Below are 15179 nucleotides of genomic sequence, written 5' to 3' on the forward strand. Positions count from 1 at the left end.
GGTGCCCCCGGAGTCCCCACCCCACAGTGTGTCCCGAGCCATCACACGTGGCAGTGGGCAAGCCCGACCGCCTACCCATTCTAGCTGCTGTCCCAGGGGAAATGCTTCACCTCCCATTTCACCCTCACGACTCCCCTGTTAACAGATGCTCTCAGCACCCCCACCCCAAAGTACAGCCAAGGAGGGAATTCCCAGGCAGTCCAGAGGTTATAACTCCACGCTTCCACTGCAGGGGGGCACGGGTTCGATCCCTGGTCAGGGAACCAAGATCCTGCAAGCCGCGTGGCACAGCTCCCCCCCCCAAAAGAAAGTACAGCCAAGGAACAAAGCCCGGACAGAGCCGTGCCCTACCCAAGTCACAGAGGGAGGCAGAGTCTGGCTTTGTCCTACACCCCACTCCCTCACCTCCCGACTGGGGTCCCCACTTACCCACGCAAGCCCCCCCTGGCGACAGCTTGTACCCTCGGGCGCACTTGCAGCGGTAGCTGCCGGGGATGTTGATGCAGTTGGCATTCTGCTGGCAGGGGCTCTCCCCGCTGGCACACTCGTCCACGTCTGGGGAGTACAGCCAGCGGGGTGGGGTTGAAAGAGACTCTTCCCTGCAGAATCAAACCCTAAACCCAGCCCCACCCCCCACTTCAGGGCAGGTGGTCCCTCCAGAAGCAGCCAGAACGACATTGAGCGGGGTGATGTGGGATGGAGCCCCTCGGAAAGGCGTTAGCCCCATACGCAGAGGGGGGAAACTGAGGTTCACGGGGTTTAAAAGACTTGCCCAGAGAGCACAGGCTGGGAGGGGGGACCAGCATCCCACCCGGGGCTGGGGAGGCAGGGGGGCGGCACCTTCGCAGACCAGCAGCACCCTGTTGTAGCTGAAGCCCGTGGGGCACTCGCAGCGGAAGCTCCCGATCTGGTTGATGCAGACGCCATTGGCACAGATGGCAGGGATCTCCCCACACTCGTCGATGTCTGGGGAGGGCGCCAGCCGTCAGGAGCAGCCCAGCCCCCGGCAACGTCTGGGGACCCTGACCTAAGAGATCATGCAGTCTAGGAGAAGATGTGTCCCCCAACCAGCACACACTTGAAAAATTCTGCAGCGGCCAAACTATATCTGTTCACACCGGAAAGAAATCAGGATGTGGGAGGGAAGGCAGGGGGAGAGAGCCTCTTTCTCAACAAAAATGCACATGTGCTGTGACCCAGCAAGCCTGCTTTGTGGGGTCTCCAGGAATGAAGCAGCCCTGTGTGTGAGCAGGAAGCTGCAGGGGAGGACCTGTGGTGACGTTTAGCAAGAAACTGGAAACATCACCAGAGGAGTGGATGACAAAATGTGGTCCCTCCCTACAAGGGAATACGATTCCTCCTGAAAAAGGGGTGAAGCACTGACACGCACTACAGCGTGGACGAACCTTGAAAACCTGATGCTCAGTGAGAGAAGCCAGTCCCCAGAGGACAAATACCGTACGATTCCATTTATACGAAACGTCCAGAACAGGCAAATCCACAGAGATCGAAAGTGGAATAGTGATTGCCAGGGGCTGGGGGAAGGCAGAACGGGGAATGACTGTTCATGGGGACAGGGTTTCTTTTTGTGTGATGGAATTGTTCAAACTTAAATTGAAGTGATGGGGCACAGCTCTGTGAATATACGAAAACCCACTGAATTGTGCACTTTTGATGGGTGAAGTGAATTATATCTCAATAAAGCTGTTGTTTATATAAAAGAACCTGGAATCTGCCTATGTGTCCACCCATGGGGGACTGACTTATGACCTGGGATGTGTCCATATATGGAATACTACAAAGCAGGGCAAAGAGGGAGGCAGTGCTGAGTGTAGGAACCTGGCTGGTTCTTCACGACTCTTTGCTGGGTGAAAAAAATAAGTTGCAGACGAGACATAAGAAAGCACAGAATTTATGTCCAACTCCCCAGAAAACAATGCCATGCATTTTCAAAGGCGGATCTCTATGTGTGTTTAAATGCATGAAGAAAGAACTAGAAAGAAATACTCCAGGCGTAAAGCATGAATTATATATCAATAAACCTGTTGTTTATATAAAAGAACCTGGAATCTGCCTATGTGTCCACCCATGGGGGACTGACTTATGACCTTGGGAGAGTATGAAGGAGACTTAGATTTGAGGGGGTGACTGGAGGGGGAGTTGCTCTTATCTGCTCTGTTCCTATTGTTGAAAATAAGGAGAATACAACCGTAGAATGAAAACAACTGAAAATAGGTTCATCAATTAAACACCGCACAGCTGAAATTTGGCATTCGGGTATCAAATTGTACAAAACCTCATTTAACTTAAAAAGGGAGTGTTCTGCTCCACGCTGCAACACGGATGAACCTTGGGGGCCTTATGCTGAGTGAAATAAGACAGACACAAAAGGACAAATACTATATGAATCTGTTTCTATGAGGTCAGATTTATAGACAGAAAGTAGAATGGCGGTTCCCAGGACCTGGGGGAGGGGGATCGGAGTTAGTATTTAATGGGGACAGAGTTCCAGTCTGGGAAGATGAAAAGTTCTGGAGATGGATGTTGGGGATGGTTGCACAACAGTGTGAATGTACTTAATGCCACTGAACTGGACACATAAAAATGGTTAAAATGGTAAATGTTATGTTATGGGTATTTTTACAGAATTTTAAAAAACGAATAACAATTTAATAAAAATACTCTCATTGCTTTTTTTAAAAAAAGGGGCATGATTCCAGGCCTGGGGAGTTGGAAGAGTGAGGGTGTGGGGTGGGGGAGGGTGGAAGGGAAAGAGCTGTGGGGGGAGGGGAAGAGAGGGGGCAGGGCTCTAGGCACAGAGTGACCTGGGGCTACAGGCAGGAGGGTGGTGGTCACTCACCGAGGGGCTTCCCTGTGTGGATGTCAACGACGAACCCGGGAACCTGGTTTCCACACAGGATCTGGTAATCCACTGGGCAAAGGAGAATGGGGAAGGCAGGGCGCTGGGGCTGCAGCCTCCCCGGGTGGACACCTCCTCCTCCTCTGATCAGCTTGTCCATCCCTGTAGCCCAGTGCTCACCTGGCCTCTGATAACTAGTCCCTCTCCCTCCCACCACTCTGACCAGCACTGGGAGGGTTACGGGTGCCATACACCTGTGCGGTGTGATCTTCTAACACATAGACATGACCTCCCTCATCTCTTCCCTGCATCAGTGCCACCAGTCACACCCCACTGTCCTCACCATAAAATGCAGACTCTTCAGTCTGGACCTCAAGAACCTTCACCCTCAGCCCCACCTTTCCTCCAACAGCATCTCCTGCCCTCCTGTTATATGATTTCATTCCATGTCTGGATGTGTCCTGCTCTGTCATGCTTCCGGAACTTTGCATATGCTGTTCCCTAGCATAGTCCACTTCAACCTTGAGGACTCAGGGCAGCCCACCACTCTGGCCCTGCACAGCTGATGACGCCATCCTTTGGCTCTTCCAGGGCAATTCACTCTCTGACTGTATCCCACTGCTGACACCAAGATGCTGCTTGCCTGACCTTGATCCCCAGGTGGGTGGGTGTCCCTGGACCCACCTGACAGACATGAGCAGGCAGTGCCACCTTTCCCCACATCCCTGCCCTGCTCCTCACTTGCTCTTCTGCCTGTATCGTGATGAGAACAGACCAATCTCAGTGGCCCCTATGCCTAGTGTGGACTTCTGTCTCATCATATGCAACCTGCACCTCAGATTCAGGTGCATAAGATTCAGGTAGGTACCTAACTCCCAGCACATAATTTGTGAGTGACATTTGATCTGTCTTCACAATCTCATAACCGTACTTGGCTGTCTGCAGTTTCCTCCCAGACTGCACAGCTTGGGTCTACCTTATTCTTATTTCCTAGAACCCAGAACAGGGCCCGGCACTCAGAGACAGCCAGTAATGACCCCTTCTCATACCACTGCACTGGGTTGAACAATGACCCTCCACTCCCAAAGTTCATGTCCACCCAGACCCTCTGAATGTGACCTTTTTGGGAAATAGGGTCTTTGCAGATACAATCAAGTTAAAGTCATCCTGGATCAGAGTAGCCCGAATGCAATGATTGGTGTCCTTATAAGAAATGAAGAGACATGTGGAGACACAGGGAGAAGCCATATGAGTTGAAGGCAGAGATGGAGGAGATGCAGGTACAAGCCAAGCAACACCAAAGAATGCCTGGAGCCACCAGGAACCGGACAAAGCAAGTAAGAATTCATCCCTAGAGCCTCTGAAGGAAGCGTGACCCTGCCCACACCTTGATTTATGACGTCTAGCCTCCAAGACTGTGAGAAAATATGTTTCTGGTGTTTTTTTTTTTTTAAGCCATCAAGTTTGTGGTATTTGTTGCCACAACCCTAGGAAACTAATTGTCTTAGTTCAGGCTGCTATAAGGAAATACCATGAACTGGATGGCTCCAATAACAAAGGTTTACTTCTCACAGTTCTGCAGGCTGGGAAGTCCAAGATCAAGGTGCCGGCAGATCTGGTGTCTGCTGAGAACTCTTCCTGTCTGTCTTCTTGCTGTGTCTTCACATGGCAAAGAGAGAACCTTTCTTGTGTCTCTTCTTATAAGGGCACTAATCCCATTTACAGGGTTCCATCCACATGACCTAATTAACTCCCAAAGGCTCCACCTCCAAATGCCATCACACTGGGGGTTAGGGCTCCAACATATGAATTTTGGGGGAACTCAAACATTCAGTCCATAGCACTAATACACTTGTAACCCCCTAGTTATCCCCTCTACTCACCGCTCCATTCCTGCAGCTCTTTCTGATGCCTGGGCTGGTTGCTAGATCATCCTAATAGGTCTCATCCCAACTGCCAAAAAGGTCTTCTGCTCAGTCCTTCTTTCAGGACTTTGCTCCTGCTGTTCTTTGCCTGGAATACCCTTCTTCATCCTGACCGACATTTCTGTAATCCTCCCCAGAGCTTCTGCAAGCTTGCTCCGCCTGCAGCTCATGGGGCCCTGGTACCTCTAACCAGCTGTACTTTTCTCTCTGGCCCTAGGCACTCACTCACTGACCCCCCCAAGTAATCTGTGAGTGTTCAAGGTTCTTTAGCACAAATGAAAGCCTCACTGATCCATCCTGAATTCCTCGAGTCTGTGAAATAGAAGGATGCCTTGCCCTCCTTAAAAGTATTGATTTTTCCATACGTTGATTGGGATGGAACTTCAACTCTTCAGCTCTCATCAAAACAACACAGACTCATCTGGGAGTCCTAAGTGCAGTGTGCCTCATTAAACACTGCATTAAAAAGGGCCAAGCTGGAATGAAGGCCAGGGAGGGGCACTTACGGCTGGCAGGGGTTGGGCAGGCCTCGCAGGGTCTATTCCAGGCCTGGCCAATGTTGTAAGAACAGCAGCACGTCTTCCGGGTCACGTTAAAGGTCAGCTCATTCCGACATGTACCGTTATAGTGCCGGAAGCAGACACTCTTCCTCATGTCTGCATTTGGGTTGGGGTGAAGGATGCAGGCAAGAGACACCAGAGGAAGAGAGCCAGAGAGATAGGAACTCATTCACAAATCTATTTGGAAATTACTGGCTTGACTTCTCCCCAACACACATGAGGGTGCGCTTCACATTTTAGCCTTTCTCGGGCAGTGCACAACCTGCACAACCATACATGGCAGCCCTGGGTCCCTGAGCCCTGCAGCCTTGTTCACTGCTGCAAACCAGCACCTCAAATACACTCACCCTCCCTCTCTCCTCCTACAAACACACCTCTCCACACTCTTCCAAGGCTTGGAGACTCCCAGAAGCCCCTCCCACACCCAAGTGCTTTTTCCACAACTGCTGGACTCCCCCATCATCACACTTCGTACCCATGCAGTTGTTGCCACCGTTGACTTGCAGGTATTCCGCTGGGCAGACACAAGTGTAGTTCCCCAGAGTGTTGTAGCAGGTACCAGGGCCACAGATGCCCGAGTGTGCAGAGCATTCATCGATGTCTGCAGGGGGAGGGAGGAATTGTCTGCATCCAGGACTTGTCTGGATAACTCCCCACCCCAGGTCTGCCAGAGCCACTTCGCTACGCGGTTGAGTTTAGTTTCGAGATGAGGTTAAAATGCACAGACATCTTAGTGATGTGTAAAGACATGGCACAGTGTTAGGTGGGGAAAAAAGTTTACTACGATCCCACTTCTATTAAGAGAAAACATGACCTGAGCTCATGAATTAATGATATTATCACCAAGAGTGGGGCAATCATGTGCTTCCCAGTGTGATGCAATAGGAAGCAAGAGCCCTATGAATAAAATATTCTTGAAAGAAAAAAGTTGATTCTCAACCTGATCGATCCCTTAGTCCAGAGGCAGCACACATTTTCTGTAAAGGGCCGGCAGTAAATGTTTTTTTCAGTTTTGCGAGCCAAACAATGGTCTCTGATGAGCTATTCACTTTGTCATGGTAGCGTGAAGGCAGCCAGCCATAGACAATGGGTAAACAAACTAGCATGCTGTGCCCCAATAAAACTTGACTTATGGCCACTGAAATGTGAATTTCATGTCATTTTCATGTGGCACAAAGTATTATTCTCCTTTTGATTTTTTCCAATAACCTAAAAATGTGAAAAGCATTCTTAGTGGGCTATACAAAAACAGGTGGTGGAATATTAGCAAGCTAGGAGTCACATTTAGAAAAATGGCAGAATAGGGAATGTCAGAGCTTTATTTCTCCACAAAAACAACTATTGAGCTGAGCAAAAACTGACAAAATTAACTTTTGAGGAACTCAGGAATCCAGTCAAAAACTTACAAAACCAGGGGATCTGATATATAAAATATCCTAGAGAATCCACAGAATGAAAACTATTAGAGCTAATAAATGAAGCGGGCACAACTGCAGAATGCAAGATCAACACACTGACATAGAAATTTCAGTTGTATTTCTACAAACTACCAAAAAGCAATTGAAAAGGAAATTAAGAAAATAATTCCAATTATAATAGAATCCAAAAGATTAAATACTTAAGAATAAATTCAACCCAAGAGGTGAAAGACTTGTACACAGAAAACTATAAAACATTTCTGAAGAAAATTAGAGAAGACCTAAATAAATGGAAAGACATCCTGTGTACATGGATTAAAAGACTCATTATTGTTAAAATGGCAATATTCCCTAAAGTGATCTATAGATTCAATGTAATTCCCATCAAAATCCCAGTGACTTCTCTTTTCTTGGCAGAAATGGAAAAGCTGATCCTAACATTCATATGAAATTGTAAGGGACCTCAAAGAGCCAAAACAATCTTGAGAAAAGAAAAAAAAGTGGAGGAGTCACACTTCCCCATTTCAAAACCTACTTACAATGCTATAGTAATCAAAACAGAGTGGTACTGGCATAAGGATAGAACTATAAATCAGTGGAATAGAATTTAGAGACCAGAAACAAACCAAGACATCTACAGTCAACTGATTTTCAACAAGACCACTCAGTGCAGAAAGAAAAGTCTCTTCAGCAAATGGTGCTGGGACAATTAGATACCAACAGGCGAAAGAATGAAGTTGGATCCCTACCTCACATCATATACAAAAATTAACTCAAAATAGAAGACTTAAACATGAGAGCTGAAACTATAAAACTCGGGCTTCCATGGTGGCGCAGTGGTTAAGAACCCGCCTGCCAATTCAGGGGACACGCGTTCAAGCCCTGGTCCGGGAAGATCCCACATGCCGCGAAGCAACGAAGCCTGTGCGCCACAACTACTGAGCCTGCGCTCTAGAGCCTGCGAGCCACAACTACTGAGCCTGCGTGGCACACCTACCGAAGCCCGTGCGCCTAGAGCCCGTGCTCCGCAATGAGAAGCCACCACAGTGAGAAGCCTGCGCACTGCAATGAAGAGTAGCCCCTGCTCGCCGCAACTAGAGAAAGCCCGCATGCAGCAATGAAGACCCAACGAAGCCAAAGATAAATAAAATAAATAAATTTAAAAAAAAAAGATCTACCAAAAAAAAATAAATATATAAAACTATAAAACTCTTGGAAGAAAACATTGGGGTAAATCTTAATGACCTTGTGTTTAGCAATGGATTCTTAGATATGACACCAAAAGCACAAACCACAAAAGGAAAAAAAACCCAGATAAACTGGATTTCATCAAAATTTAAACCTGTTGTGCATCAGCAGGCACTATCGAGAAAGTGAAAAGACAACTCACAGAATTGGAGAAACTCTTTGCAAATCACATATCTGATGGGAGTCTTATATCCAGTATACATAAAGAACTCTCACAACTCAACAACAGAAAGGCAAACAATCCAATTTTAAAATGGGAAAAAGACCTAAATAGACATTTCTCCAAAGGTACTCAACCTCATTAGTCATTAGGAAAATACAAATCAAAACCACAATGAGATACCATTTCACACCCACTAGGATAATATTTTAAACAATGGAAAATAACAAGTGTTGATAACGATGTGGAGAAACTAGAACCCTCTTATGTTGCTGGTGAAAATGCAAAATGGTGCAGCTGCTGTGGAAAACAGTTTGGCAGTTCCTCAAAAAGTCAAACATAGAATTACCATATGACTTAGTGATTCTAGGAGTTAGACAAAATGTTTGACAAGGACTGGCTACAGAATTTGTCCAGTGCAAAGTATATGAAGAATTTCAAGATGGCGACAGCAGAGCATTAAACTAAGCGGGGGTGGGGGGATGGGGGAATGGCACCCTTTGGAGTACAGGGCCCTTGAGTCTGAAAGCTGGGAAATGCTGCAAGCCTGCAGCCCTCAAGGGCACAAACTGGCCCTGCGAGGCTCCACGGCCAAGGTTAACATTCAGGTTGAAGTCTACCTGCCCTGGGACAGTCAAGAAATGCAGCACAGGGCCATATCTGATGACAGGACTTTTCCCTTTTTCCCTTGAGAGTCTACGGAATAGGGGAGGCAGGGAGGGATGAGATATTTTTCAAGCATTTTGAGTTCTGACTCTGGTTTGACAGCTCCCACCTCCATGTAGAAAGGAAATTGGGCTTTCAATCTTAGATCTCTCCCTTCTTTCACCATTTCCTTGAGTTTCTAAAGAGTGCTGATCAGAGTGAAAGATCTACTGTCCTTGTGTGCTGATGTCAGTGTCTGGTTGCATGCAGGTGCTCAGTTAATATTGTTGAAAAGAAGAAAAAGAATGGATTGGTGGACAGATGGATGGATGGATGGATGGATGGATGAATGAAGGAAGGAAGGAATTTCATATATTGCATCAAAAGAGCTCAGACTCAAGGATAAGAATGGTTGGGCTCAAAGCCAGTTTCAATCACTTACTAGCTGGTATCTCAAGTGACTTAACCCCCTTGAGCCTTAGTTTCTGCATCTGAAAAATGGGGTCATAATAGGAACATCTTTCTCATGAGGCTGTTTTGGTGAATGAACAAATGACAAATGCAGATGCTCAGCACCGTGGTGACATGCAATCACAGACACCAGTTAACTGTTGATTGTTACTAAGATGCAGAAGAGGACAGTAAGGAGACAAGTGAAAAAGGAAAGGTATGGCTATTCCTTTGGTGTCTTTCCCTTCCCCCTCTTAGCTCTGGGCCTTGTTCAGCTTTTGCTCAAAGGAAGAAGGGCATGTCTGCTGAGATAAAGCCAGGTCATTTCTGAGTAGGAAGGAGGCTGGAGGTCAGGCAATGGGGAGACAGGGAGGGGGCAGCGGAGCAGAGGGTAGATTGGGACATTCCGAGGAAGCCTTCCCAACCCTTCCTATGGGCCCCAGGCAGCAAAGCAGGTGAGCAGACTCCAAGGGGCATGTGAGGCCCCAGTACCGGAAAAGGAGGTGAGGCTGGGCAGGAAGGCAGGGAGGATGGGGTGGGTTCAAGCTCACCCTCACAGATGCGGGTGTCCTCATTGAGGTGGTAGCCAGGTGGACACTCGCACTGGAAGCTGCCGAAGGTGTTGACACAGTTGCCCCCCTGGCACAGCCCTGGCAGCTCCTGGCATTCGTCAATGTCTGTCAGGAAGTGAGGAAGCTGTGATTGGAAGGTAAATCCAAGCAGAGGACTTGGGGGACACCCATGCCTTGCCCTGGGCTCTCCAGGGTCCTGGAGAGTCAGTCCTGCTTCTTTAAGAATACTCAGGGACTTCCCTAGTGGCGCAGTTGTTAAGAATCCATCTGCCAATGCAGGGCCGGGAAGATCCCACATGCCATGGAGCAACTAAGCCCGCGCACCACAACTACTGAGCCTGCGTTCTAGAGCACGCGAGCCACAACCACTGAGCCCATGCGCTGCAAGCCCATGCTCCACAACAAGAGAAGCCACCACAATGAGAAGCAAGCACACCGCAGTGAAGAGTAGCCCCCTCTCGCCGCAACTAGAGAAAGCCCACGTGCAGCAATGAAGACCCAATGCAGCCAAAAATAAAATAAATAAATTAAAAAAAAAGAATACCCAAGAGCTGTTGGATATTTGGAGGCTGCACCCAGACTCTCCTGGGTCAATGTCACCCTGAATTCATCCTCTTTCCCTTCATAGGATAGAACATCCTTTCATCCATCCATCCATCCAAGTTCCGTCTTGATGGAATTCTCCAATCTCATTACCCCCATGGATAGAAGGATGGATGGATGGATGGATGGATGGATGGATGGATGGATGGATGGAATGATGGATGGATGGGTGGGTGGATGCATGGAATGATGGATGGATGGAATAAAGGATGGATGGAATAAAGGATGAATGGATAGAATGATGGATGGATGGATGGATGAATGGATATGGGAGGATGGATGTGTGGATGGGTAGATGGGTGGATATGAAAAGTGCTAGATGGGTGAATAAGCAAATGGGTCAATGGACGAAAAGATAAATGAGTGGATGGATGGGTGGGTGGGTAGGTGAGTAGATGGATGAATGTACTTATATATATGGATGAACGGATGGATGAATGGATGGAAGGAAAGAAGGAAGGAAGAATGGATGGAAGGAAAGAAGGAAGGAAGAATGGATAAATAGGGAATGGATGTATGGGTGGGTAGATGAGAGACGAATGGATCGATGGGTGGATGGGGGTTGGATAGAAGGATGAATCAATAAACCAATAGGTGGAAGAGGAGATGGCTGAGAGGATCTGCCCTCAACCCCAAAGCTGCCCAACTCTGCTCCCTGCTGAGGGGGGAATGAGAGGAAGGTCAATCAGTGGACGGTCTACCAGGAACTCACCTTCCAGAATGACGGTGATGGGATTGGGCCGGAAGCCCTCACCCCCCGGGCACAGGGTTCTGTACTCAGCTGCAAGGGAAAGAGGTGCTTGTGAGGGGCTGTGGGATGGGGCATTTGGGCAAAGCTCAGGGGAAGCAGGGGAGGGGAGGTCCCCTAGAAAGGGCTCAAGAGTGGGCCTTGCATCCCTTTACCACAGAAACTACATCCCCTTACCTCCTCAGCTTCTTGGGGCCAAGAGACATTGATCCAATCCTGGGGTATCCAGTGTGTGCGTGTGTGTGTGTGTGTGTGTAAACATGAGCTCACAATTCAATATGTGAGCAGATCGATCTTGTGGTAGTAGCTGGGGGTAGGGAGGGATTCTTTGTGATCCAAAACCAGACCCTAGTGTGACCACAAGTTTCCCCCATGAAAGGAAGACCCTGGATGTACACACACACACACCTGAATAGGTGGACAGCTGCCTCCTTACTTCACACCTGACGACTTTGCACATGCTCTTCCCACTGCACCCCACATCCTTTCCCCTACTCTGCCTGGAAAACTCCTACTCATCCTTCAAAACCTCATTCAAGTCCCTAGGTTGGGAAGGCTTCCCTTACCCCCTTCCTCTCCATGGCTTCCTCCTGACCCATCACTATGCCTCAAACAGACCCTTAGGATAGTTCCACTCTCAACAGTCCAGGGACTGTTGGTTTACGGGTAAGGGGCAGTGTGCAGCGGTTGTGGTTCATCCTTCTCTAGGTCCCCACCCCTAGGAAAGGACACAGAGGAATGCTCAATGTTTGTTGATTGACTGAGTGAGCAAGTGAATATAAACACACAAAGAATTTGCAGGAAGAGATGGCAGAAGGAGACTTTGGGGAGAGACCTAGACGATGAACTGCTGAGAATATGCTGTGTGACCCAGGGCGAGCCCTCCTCCCTCTCTGGTTCCCAGTGTCCCTCCCTTAGCAGAGATGACCCCCTAAGCCCTGCGGGAGCCTGGACCAGAGCTAGGTCTCTGCCTTCCCCCGCCCCCACTCCCCCAGGGACTCACTGGTATTGGCCAGCGGGCACAGCTCACAGGGGTTGCCCCAGGCCCGTCCCAGGGAGCAACAGCAGGATGCTCGGGTGACGCCAACCCCGATCTCCACACTGCAGGAAATGCCACCGTCCCCTCGGTCCTGTGTGTCCAGGAAACAGTTCCCGACCCGGGTGTCTGAACAGGCAGAAAGGGATGGTTAGCAAGTGGTGGGGGAGAAATGGGGTGTGTGTGTGTGTGTGTGTGTGTTTGCACTTCTGTGTATGTGTAACTGTGTGTTACTCTATGTGTGTCTGTGTGTGCATGGGTGTCTCTGTGTGTGACTGTGGAATTCTGTGTGTGCATATTTCTGTGTATATGTGTGACTCTATGCATGTGTCTGTCTGTCTGTCTAGAGCAGAAGGTTGTATCTCAACAGACGATTGAGATGATCACTCTGGCCAAGGGCCTGTTTGTCAGGAGCAGGTTGATCTGGGTGACCCAGGCTATGGTCCCATCCAGCCCACTGACCCCAAAACCCCACCCGGAGTGGAGTGCGTGCTCACCCACGCAGCCCACCCCGCTGGGGTTCAGCTCAAAATCCTGGGGGCAGTTGCAGAGGTAGCTGCCGGGGGTGTTGACACACAGGCCGTTGATGCAGTTCACGGGGTCTGCACACTCATTCACATCTGTGGGGTGGGGGCACCATCAGCAGGGAGCCCTCCCTTGACCCACTTCCCTCCTGCCTTCTTCCCAGGGAGTCAAGCCCTGGCTGTTGGGGGCCAGGCTTAGGGGCAAGGTCACATCCTCCCCCGGGAAGAAAGCCTGATGGGACAGCAGCCTCTGGGGTCTGCCCTGTCCCAGGCGACCCCACGCCCTCCCCTGCTCTGTTCTACTTGGCCTGGAGGTTTGCCCTTGACAGCTCTCCCTGCCCCAGATTCCACGAGCTAACCTACAAAAAGCAACATTCAGGACATGTTTTGAGCCAGGGTCTGGCAGACTACAACCTGTGGGCCAAATCCGGCCCCCTATCTGTTTGTGTGAATAAAGTTTTATTGGCACACAGGCACGCTCATTCATTCACTTATCGCCTGTGTCTGTTTCTGAGCAACAGGGCAGAGACTGTATGGCCGAAACTGAAAATATTTACTGTCCGGCCCTTCATTGAAAACGTCTGCTGAACCCTGTTTGGGACACACAGGTGGGAGACCATTTTGATGGCTGTGGTGGAGGGAGCTCGACTTTGTTGATCCACTGCATTTATTCAGGGGATGATAAATGAGGATGATGAAGGTTAACGGGGCAGGAGCACTGCTGGAGACGGCGGTCACACAAGGCCCCCTCCATGAGAGGACATGTGAGAAGAGATCCGTGGGCAGTGAGGGAGTGAGCCGCACCGCCCCTCCCCAGCCCCATGGACCCCACACCTGTGCAGTTGCCGCCTCCGCGGTCCAGCTCATAGCCCTCATCGCAGACGCAGCGGAACATGCCTGGCAGGTTCTCACAGCTCCCGAACACACAGAGGTTCCCGAGAACACACTCGTCCACATCTGGGGGGGCGGACCCCAGCTCAGTGCAGCCCAGCCCACCTGGCATCCTGCTCCTGCCACCCACAGTGCCAGCGGCTCCAGGGACCCGCCCACACCCCGGCAGCCCCAGACCTCACCCTGGCAGGCGTGCTGGTCCTCTGTGGGGTTGAAGCCCATCTCGCATTCACAGCGGTACCCCCCGGGGGCATTGAGACACTGCCCGTTCTCGCAAAGGTCCACGTTCTCCGCACACTCGTCCCTGTCTAAGGGGAGCCAGAGACGGAGGGCTGGGGGTCGGCTGGCCAGGACCCACTCAGGGTGGGCAGGTGGCCCCTGTCACTCAAATCCTTCAGTCACCCAGGGTTCCAGGGAGCTGGCAAGTAGCCCGGGAAACTTGGAGGGCAGGTGACCAAGTCAGGGCCAGGGAGCAGACAGGGGACCTGGTCACTCAGGATCTGGGGTGGAGGGCTGCCAGGAAGTAAGCAAGTGTTCCTGCTCCCCACATCCAGAAGGCTCCATGCATTCTGAGTCCAGGGGAGAAGACTGCCCCCAGGGACTCAGGGTCTGGCCTGTGGCCCCAAATGCTGAAGGCACGTCCTCTCCGGCACCCATGGCGTGGGTGGGTGGATCAGTGCAAGTCGGGAAGCCAACTGACCACTGTGGCCACCTCGGAATCCAGCCCCCATGGCTGTCCCTCTCGGGCCCCTCCAGCCCTCCCATCCCAACCCCTGACCTCACCTTCACAGAAGTAGCCATCCCCAGCAAATCCTGGGGGGCAGGCACAGCGGTAGGAGCCGGGGGTGTTGAGGCAGTCAGCTTTCGGGCTGCACCCATGCTCCTGGAAGGCGCATTCATCCAGGTCTGCAGGAGATGGAACCCGGAGTCCCCCGGGTGTGTGCACTGAGGGGCTGCAGGGAGGCAGACCCTCCAATCCCAGCCCTGACCGGCCCCCCGGACATGCCTGAGCCCAGCCACCCCTCCCTGCCGCCTGCCTCCCCCCCACTGCCCCACCTACCTCTACAGCTCTGCCCGGACCTCCTGCCCTCAGGCACTCACCGTGGCATTCGAAGCCATCCCCCACCCAGCCTGGCTGGCACCTGCAGCTGAAACTCCCAGGGATGTTGTGGCAGGAGGCGTGACCATCACAGCTGTGTCCTCCAAGCTCACATTCGTCCACATCTGAGAGGAGAGGGAACCAGGCATAGGAGGGGCAGGACCAGGGGAGGGGGTGGAGGATGCAACACCCCCAGGAAACCTGGGCCCAGTAGAAATAGGGCTTCAGGTACAGAGTGGCAAGACTCAGTGCAGGAGCAAGGGAAAGAGCAAGGATCCTCCCTAGGGCAGGGCTGGCCCAGACATGTCCCCACACCACTGCGGGAGCTTCCACCTTCACCCAGAGCCCAAGAGGAAAACCCCCAAACCCAACAGGGCATGACTCCCAGCAGCCCCCAGCAATGGTCTGAAATGGCAGCATGAGAGACTTAGGGTAGACAC

At 50.8% G+C, this 15179-nt stretch overlaps 1 protein-coding gene across 1 annotated transcript in view; it reads right to left on the reverse strand.

The window, feature by feature from the left end:
* Positions 1 to 15179, reverse strand: part of FBN3 (fibrillin 3) — a 61298-nt gene that overhangs the window by 20517 nt on the left and 25602 nt on the right. Inside the window, exons 30-42 of the mRNA XM_082456286.1 lie at positions 14742 to 14864; positions 14424 to 14546; positions 13823 to 13948; positions 13584 to 13706; positions 12723 to 12845; positions 12193 to 12354; positions 11154 to 11222; positions 9818 to 9943; positions 5821 to 5946; positions 5292 to 5441; positions 2861 to 2932; positions 841 to 966; positions 430 to 555 (exon numbers count right to left, since the gene is read on the reverse strand). Coding sequence (XP_082312412.1) covers positions 430 to 555; positions 841 to 966; positions 2861 to 2932; positions 5292 to 5441; positions 5821 to 5946; positions 9818 to 9943; positions 11154 to 11222; positions 12193 to 12354; positions 12723 to 12845; positions 13584 to 13706; positions 13823 to 13948; positions 14424 to 14546; positions 14742 to 14864 — 1575 coding nt within the window. The remainder of the gene's footprint in view (positions 1 to 429; positions 556 to 840; positions 967 to 2860; positions 2933 to 5291; positions 5442 to 5820; positions 5947 to 9817; positions 9944 to 11153; positions 11223 to 12192; positions 12355 to 12722; positions 12846 to 13583; positions 13707 to 13822; positions 13949 to 14423; positions 14547 to 14741; positions 14865 to 15179) is intronic.

This window comes from Balaenoptera physalus (assembly GCF_965194825.1).
Source record: "Balaenoptera physalus genome assembly, chromosome: 3".
Classification (NCBI taxonomy): Eukaryota; Metazoa; Chordata; class Mammalia; order Artiodactyla; family Balaenopteridae; genus Balaenoptera; species Balaenoptera physalus.